The sequence below is a fragment of the Plutella xylostella genome, chromosome 29 (genome assembly GCF_932276165.1).
Source record: "Plutella xylostella chromosome 29, ilPluXylo3.1, whole genome shotgun sequence".
Taxonomy (NCBI): Eukaryota; Metazoa; Arthropoda; class Insecta; order Lepidoptera; family Plutellidae; genus Plutella; species Plutella xylostella.
The window spans coordinates 3,748,712-3,756,890 of NC_064009.1; the positions used below are offsets into that span (position 1 = coordinate 3,748,712).

Below are 8,179 nucleotides of genomic sequence, written 5' to 3' on the forward strand. Positions count from 1 at the left end.
ATCAAACTTGATATGTATACTTTGACCAGTTACAGAAGTATGTTGATAGCGCCGACTGTACTTGCCATTGTAGCGTTTACCTACGAGACATGGTGGTTTGAGATAAATTATGGTTAAAAATATATTTGAGTTGTAAAAAGTATAAAATTTTAGTTTACTTTGTGTGTCACATTTTTTCATTTGTTGGTGGTTTTAAATACAAATTATTTATATGTATTTGTCAATTAGTAGTCTATTATACCTAATTATAAAAAATAACAATACTTTCGTAATTATTTCCGTTTATTGCCACACACTCTTATTAACATTTCATATTAGTATACTATCACAGGTTCTCACAAGAAATGACTTACAAAACTATTATAAAAATACATCATGATATTGATGATACAAAAAATTACCCAATAAAGTAGAATATAAAAGTAACTGTTATTATTTTTGAATAGTTTATAAAGTTTTCAGATTCTTTTGAAGTAAAATACTAAAATAAAATATTAAGTATTTATCAGATCTTTCCTTAATTTCCAGGAACATGCCAATATAGATAGATAGATAGATAGATAGAGTACTCTTTATTTGTACACCAAGAAATGATTAACAATTTTACATAGACACTTAACTAGAACTTAATATACGTATAATTATAAATATGTTATGGTAAGTATAAGGTATTAAGACATTATAAGGTATTATTCGAGTATTAGATGCATATCAGCAAGCTACAGCTATTTTATTTGAATTACTAGGGTACCTATATTATTATAAGTAATTGATAATGCAATAAAAATCTAAAAATATACAATAGAACAACATATAATATAGGTTGTCTATTTTTGGGAAGCCTCTATTTTTCTTAGCCCTCAAATTATATGCCTAAAATTTAAAGAAGCTTTTATAAGCCATCCAATTGATCAAATCAAATCAAATCAAATCGTTTATTTGTGAACATAGGTATTATTACAATAGATGTTTAAAAATATATATTATGTTGCGCTATGTTCTACACGTAGGTATACAATATTTTTTTTATTATTAAATTAGTACATGCAAGGAAATATACAATTCAAATTTTAAAAAGGGCATGCATTGTTTACATGGTTTGCATTGAAATTCTTCGAATGTTTATATTTGGTTGGAACTCGATTGTAATAATATTGCAACAAAAGTTATACCCAGTTTGATAAGGGTTACACGCATTTCCAATAATATGAATTTTTCGTCATTGCAAACCTTACGCCTCGAAGTTATCAGTTACCAAAAAATATATGTAACCGTTTTCTTCAATACAAAATGGCGCCTCCAACATGCGAATAAAACTGTCAAAAAAATCAAAGAGTCATTTGCCGTTCACGTGAACGGCAAAGCGTGCCAATCCTATACATAGTATACATACATTAAAGTCTACTCACATAAACACTAACTCCCTACAGTAAGTACGGCTTGATGATGTTGTCTCTGAACCAGTCGTCGGTGAACTGCAGGTGGTTGCCGGGAGAGGAGAGGAACACCAGCTTGCCCGCCTTGTCCATGCGCTTGAGACCGAGACGGTCCTGGAATTGGAGAGATGATGATTAGAGGTCCCGATCATCATAAGGAAACATAATAATAATTATTAAATTCATTTATTCAAGTAACAAGACTCAGATATTGTTAGTAGACACGATTTAAGTTAGTAACATTAGAATGGAATACACGAAAGGAGACTCTGGGCAGTCAGAAATTGATGCTTATCTAACTGGCGAATCCTTTCACCACTATGGCAAAACATTGTCTAGTACTAGAGTTTGTCACCGACACGCTAAGGGTGGGTTGCACCATTTAACTTTAACTATTACAAACGTCAAATCTCTTGAAGATTGATCTCTCTCGTCAAGGGATTTGACGTTTGTAATAGTTAAAGTTAAATGGTGCAACCCACCCTAAGAAGGCCAGTGCATAGTCGTCTACTGCTGGATATAGAGTATAGACCTCTCCCGAGTAGCGTCTAGAGAGTTCTGTCTAAGGTGGACGGTTCCATGGGCTGAAGGGAGTCCTATGATATGCCTTGGCGTTTCCCATCGGTTCTTAGGCAGCACACTTGTTCGTACTAATATACATAATGTAACATAGCGTGAATGGAAATATCCACTATTATGTATACGCTTCATTTGCTTAATTCATATTTTATCGCCATTTTTATCAACTTTCATAAATCAAAGCATACCTAAAATCTTTGCAACCAATCTCTTACTTACCTTAGTATAAATGGGCGAATCCCTCAAGTCCAATATCTTCTTAGCCTGTCCCGGCTCGTAGAAGGCGAACCACTCGGTGTCGCGCGGCTGCACCACCGAGTCGTCTTCAAATTTTACCATCACGAAGTGTTCCAACTTGTTGAGGTTTTCTATGGATAGATAGATAAGTATACATTTATAAGAATACAAAACTAGCAAAAGTGATATCTTCCATATAATTTATCTGCGTAGAGTTCTCGCAGATAAATTATATTATTTAAGAAAGGTGCAAAGTGGGCAATGTGCAAATAAACTACAATAAGACAATAAGAGATAGTTAATATAAGTAATGTCTCTTGCACCATAGCTACCTCAAATCCTATTTTATTTTTTATTTTATAACTCTCGTTCGCTATCTATATTCTCATGTTGAGCAATGAGAGTAGTTTGTAATTTGTGTTTCAAATACTATTTAATCGGAATGAAAATAATATTGGGCACCTATTCCACCTGAGATGAGTTGGGGCGAACGACATACCGCGCCGGCGCCGGCGCAGGGTGGCGTGAGCGCAAACGAATGGAAGGTGGAATAGGTGCCCAATATTATACCTACTATTTCTCTTCCATCCAAAGGTTGTCTGGTAGAGATTGCTATAGGTAAGAAATAAGGCCCCTTTCTATACTTTTCTTATTTTTAAGTTTTTTTTTTTTATATGTATGTATATTGTTTCTGTTTTCGGTGCATATAAAGAGGATGGTACATAATTGTAATTGTAAGTACGTAAGCCTACATATTACCTAGTATACAACCATTCTATTACAATAGTATTTTAATAGATAATGTACCTATGTATGTCTTGTTGATGGCCCGTTCGTTGTTGATCTCGGCGAGGAAGTCACTCTTCTTGCGGTAGAGGGACTCGTCAAGTGGGTCGTGCCAGTACGTAGCTTGCACCAGCCCGTGTTGCACTATGCTGGAATGAGAGAAAGAAGCGAATTAATTATGTGATGGTACACGTTTTAAAAAAAAACTGGCATGGTGCAATCAAGATAGGATTATAGTAACAGCCCTGAACGGCCCTTGGGATAAGCTTTTCTGTTATTGTTGTCGCTGTTGACAACAAACTTCGCTAAATAATGTTTTCCCACATTACAATTCCATAAACTCAGGTATATTATGTGACTAGGTAAGTACACAGTTCGTTGAAATTGCAACAGTCGCCTTGGGCTATTGGAAATAAATGGTACAATAATACTTAATAACTAATACGGAACGACAAGACGACAATACGGAACGACAAGAATTGACAAGATGAAAAGCTTATGCGCTTGGCTAAATTGTAAGCCAGTCCGGCTCTTTTCTTACTCCCTAACAAAGTAGGTACACAATTATAAACATACTCAACTAAGTACCTACTTGGAAAGAGTTCATTACATCCATTAGCTGCAAGGACGAGCTTGGGTCAACATTTGAGGAGCATAAATCAACTCTATAAGGACATAGCTTCGTATATTTGCACGTCCGTTGAGCGAACCTTGGCTAAGTTTGCCAAGGAAAACCAACACATAAATATGCAATAAATACAACGATCCTTACAATAATTCAACGTTTTCTTGGACATCACATTATGTGAAGCGCAGTACCTGCACTGTTGTACAGATTATAAAATCTCACTGGTGCAATACTAGATATAGATTTATAATTAATTCAATGGCTGTATCGTGACTATAATAATTAACGACCTGCCTGAATTGCCTTTAATTATTATTGCCTTTTAAGATAACTTCTTAACAACATCTGTATAAAAAGTATAGTACACTCCTATTTTTTCTACATTCCGCTGTTTTTGTTATTAAATGCCTACGTGTGAACTGAAATTCTTACACTTAACAATCACACTACCTAGTAAGTACTTGCAAGCCAAAGTCACAAGGTAGGCAAGACGTACGTTCAACGTGGCCCTAGCATCTAATACCTAAACCTAGACCTAGAAACTAGTTGAAATCGACATATCTAACAAGGTCAGAAGTCGCCAGTGGGCATTCTAAGTTAAATACTGTATCTTATTACATAAATTGTAAGAATAATTCATAATTATGTAGGTATCTCCAACCCACCTACCAAGCATAGAGATTACGGCAATGATCTTCTATTCCCGGAGGAAGTCCATGGCCTTCAGTGTATGTATTGTTTTTAACTTGTACTAAACAATATTATTTTGTACTCTATCTTGATACGTAAATAGATTTTAAACGAGTCTTGGAGAGCATTGGCCAAAAAGCAAACAAAGCAGTAGAAAAGTTAGCAGTTCACAATATCTCTGTTGATAACCTTTAACTATACCTCGAGATAGAGAACGGAACCTACTTATTTAATTTAGTCTGGAGTGAGTTTTAATTGCGTAATTAGATTACATACAATAAGTGAATGCTAGGAACCTTTCACATTGTCACCCTTCCTACATCTAGATAGACGTTATGGTATGGTATTTCACCATACTTTCTAGCTTGTGCAATAAGTACCTAGGTAGGTACTTATTGTGCAATACTATTTGTGTTGTTTTTGAGTATTTTAGATAGATAGATAGATAAATTATTTATTTACTTAACACAACACATACACAGGTTACACAGCAAGATTTTTAACATAAAGTTTAAGATTACATAAACACAAAACACTATTAAAAGACATGCAGATAGAAAAGCAACATGTGTATTTATCATGTTAGCAAAAGTGTTCTGACTCAGCATAATACTATGATTATAATTAAATAATCACAGCGCTGGTATTCTGCCAGGACCAATTTTAGTGAGTGGGAGTGGAGCCTCAACTAAACATAAATATATTTTGTCTCAGATATTTGAGTATTTTATTTTATATCCGTGTTATTGAAAAAATGTTCTCGGTCTCGAAAATAATCATGTCGGTATTTATAATACTGGTATATTCCTGAGTTATACTGTTCCTATTGATTTTCTAGTTATACCTACATACGGGTGCAGGTTTTTTTTCTTAAATTAAGACCTCAGGAAAACTAAGGTTTTGTAATTTATGGTAGGTACTTACTGAAACTTATATTCAATATCTTAACTAATAATAATATTATAAATGCGAAAGTAACTATGTCTGTCTGTTACTCTTTCACGCCAAAACTACTGAACGGATTTGAATGAACTTTGGTATATGAATATGGTCTAGACCTTGAGAAAGAACATAGGCTACTTTTTATCCCGGAATTCCCACGGGAAAACTTTTTAAGGCGAAGCGAATCTCGCGGGATCAGCTACTATTTTATAAGTAGTGAAAAAATTAAGTACATGTAAGTAAGTACATGTTATAAAATATGCAGAGCAAAATTGCAAAAATAAAATACCATCCCAAATGCATCATACCTGTTATAAGCGGCATAGTTGAGCAGTTTCCGCACATAGTCGCAGGTGAGGTGCTGCACGGCGGCGCAGTTGGGCAGCCCGTACACGCCCTGGTGCTGGCCGCCCAGGCTGATGAGGTTCTTCACACGGGGGAGCTTGTGGCCACAGCGCTGGACTAGCGCTCGTCTGAGAAGAATGTTGGTGTAAAAATTATAACAAATTACAACATAGATGGAAAAACTAGTAAAATATATGTAGATAGAACACAAATTATTCTGAAACCAAGTGATCATCATGCATGAAGCTTTAACTTACTAATAATTTACTGCACACTGTGTTAAAGTTTGACTTCATTGCTCAAGACATCCTAATAAACAAAGGTCAAGATTTTCATGAAAATTATTTGTATGAACTTGCAAGAACACAGTGGTATGTACTTACAAGAACTGGCAGCCTTGCGAGAAGCCAATGGCATTGAACACGCCTTGCAGCTTGCTATCATTGGCTATGATATCACAAGCCAGTTCCACCTGCTTGTTAGGGTTCATGAAGTAGCCATTCTCCATATCCTCTATGGTGTTGTTGCCAATCTCCAGGGATAGGACATAGACTCCTGGGATCTCATCCTCGAGGAACTGCTTAAATCCACCTAAACTAAATGACCAGCAGCAGGTATCACCTAAAATGTAGATAAAATATCAAGATTTATGAGGTTTGACTACTTGCACCTTAAAACAGTATTTCAGCACCAGATAACACCAATCTAACACAGTTTTTTAGACTGTTTCAAACTTATTATTAGTGTATCGGTGACAAGCACTAGAACTGAACTAGGGTTTATCACCCGTAGTAAGAGGATTAGCCAGTCAGATCAGTTGTCAGTGGCTGCCTGTCCATGGTGCGCCACGCCGATTATAGGGTAAGGTAGATGCGTCACACGGGAAGGCTTCTTTCGTGCACCTTGGACAGTTTCAACCAGGCGCCGGGTGACCCAGCAGAGACTACTAGGTACCTACTACCGGCTACTGACTGGAGGTCAGTACAGTGCAGAAAACAGAAACTCAACAACTTTACTTTTAAACTACTTATAAACAACCAATCAGATGATCCACAAACCATGCACATACTCAACTACTCACCCATTCCATGCCACAGGACTATTGGAGTTGGATCGGCATGTATCGCGTTTATAACCAGAATAAACAGAAAGAAACTCTTCATCATCATAATTCTCTCTGTTTAGATACCAAAAAGCTGCTAACGGTGTGGAATTGAGTAGTAAAAATGGTTTATGATTTATAAATAACTCGCCAATACGACAATTTGGTAACAATTCAATGAATTTCAACAATTAAATTAAATAAATTCAAAAACACCACCCGTTTCATTGGTAAACAAACGATGAATGAATTATTTATTTAGTTAGAATGAATGAAATGAACGATAATAAGTGAAATGACAGCAGAGTAAAATAGTGTTACCAGACAAAAGGAAAGTTGTTTTCGTCCAAATTATTAAAAAATAAATCAAAGAGTTAAATCTTCAGTTTCCCCAATACGCCATCGCTATACCTTTATTTTAATTACCTAATAACAATTTCATATATTAAGGCAAATATGCATTAAATTCATCTGTAATATTAGGCAAAATTAGTATAAATAAACAAAATAATAATGAATAATAATGTCCTCCTAGCCGTATTTCGACTACGGCGGCCAATCTCAATTGAGATCAGCCATCTACGCTGGAGTAGATTGTAGTGCCCAAGTGTGTGCGCAGTACACAGGAGTACTCTCTGTTCCATCACTCTCATAACCCAATGGGACGGATTAACCGACACGACTGGAGAGAGCTAGGCGCAGGACCGACTGCTTTACATGCCCACCCGATAGCATGGATTTTTTCACTGTTTCGGACAACAGGTGATCAGCCTTCTATGTCCTAACCAAACTTAGAACCACAATTTAGAAACACAAATTGATGGTCCCACCCGGGAATCGAACCCGGGACCCCTGGGTCATAAAGCGAAGCTTCTACCACTAGACCACAGAGGCAGTTGGCAACAAAATAATAAAGTATTTTAGTGCTTACAGTAGAGTAACTGAACTGCACAATATTCCTTCATTTTAGGCAATTTTTCTCGATGATTTCTACTATTTCTTTCATTATTGTGGTCACCAAAACCACTATAGGACTTTGTGCTTGTTTAGACCGAACTCTATCAAATATTATTTTCTTCATACTTGTCACTGTAGTGGAGGTGCCACCTTGTATTCTAGGACACATTACACACTACACTCGATTGTGTAGAAATACAGTAGATACCCGGCAATAATTACATCTGTGGCAGCACTGGAGAGTTTAAAAACAGTGAATGAAAATAGTGAGTTGGACATTTGACATGGAGTTTGACTATAGAAAATAGAGAATAAAATTCATATAAAATTAATGTCAAATGTTCAAATATTAGTTTACTTCAGTGCGTTCATGTTTTACAACAAGAGTTGCTAAAAATTTTAACTAGATGGCATTCATTCCATAATAATTCTTCCGTGACGTCAATGTCTGTGACTTTCTAGTTTAGTAGTTTAAAG

The 8,179-nt window shown here is 35.8% G+C and overlaps 1 protein-coding gene across 1 annotated transcript; it reads right to left on the reverse strand.

Moving 5' to 3' along the window:
- Nucleotides 1-1,372: 1,372 nt before the first annotated feature.
- Nucleotides 1,373-6,999, reverse strand: LOC105392751 (palmitoyl-protein thioesterase 1). Its single transcript, XM_038114707.2, has 6 exons — nt 6,725-6,999; nt 6,027-6,264; nt 5,607-5,771; nt 3,060-3,187; nt 2,235-2,383; nt 1,373-1,550 (listed from the first exon to the last, which is right to left on the reverse strand). The coding sequence occupies exons 1-6, from the start codon at nt 6,810-6,812 to the stop codon at nt 1,425-1,427; spliced, it is 894 nt and encodes a 297-aa protein (XP_037970635.2). The 5' UTR covers nt 6,813-6,999; the 3' UTR covers nt 1,373-1,424.
- Between the last annotated feature and the right edge of the window lie 1,180 nt (nt 7,000-8,179).

Bases quoted from the DNA above. Each gene is read 5' to 3' on its own strand.
- LOC105392751 (XM_038114707.2), bottom strand. From the start codon at position 6,812: ATGATGATGAAGAGTTTCTTTCTGTTTATTCTGGTTATAAACGCGATA. The intron at 2,384-3,059 runs GTACATTATCTA...ATCTATCCATAG, and splicing joins CATCAACAAGACATACATAG to AAAACCTCAACAAGTTGGAA. The intron at 1,551-2,234 runs GTAAGTAAGAGA...CTCCAATTCCAG, and splicing joins ATTCGCCCATTTATACTAAG to GACCGTCTCGGTCTCAAGCG.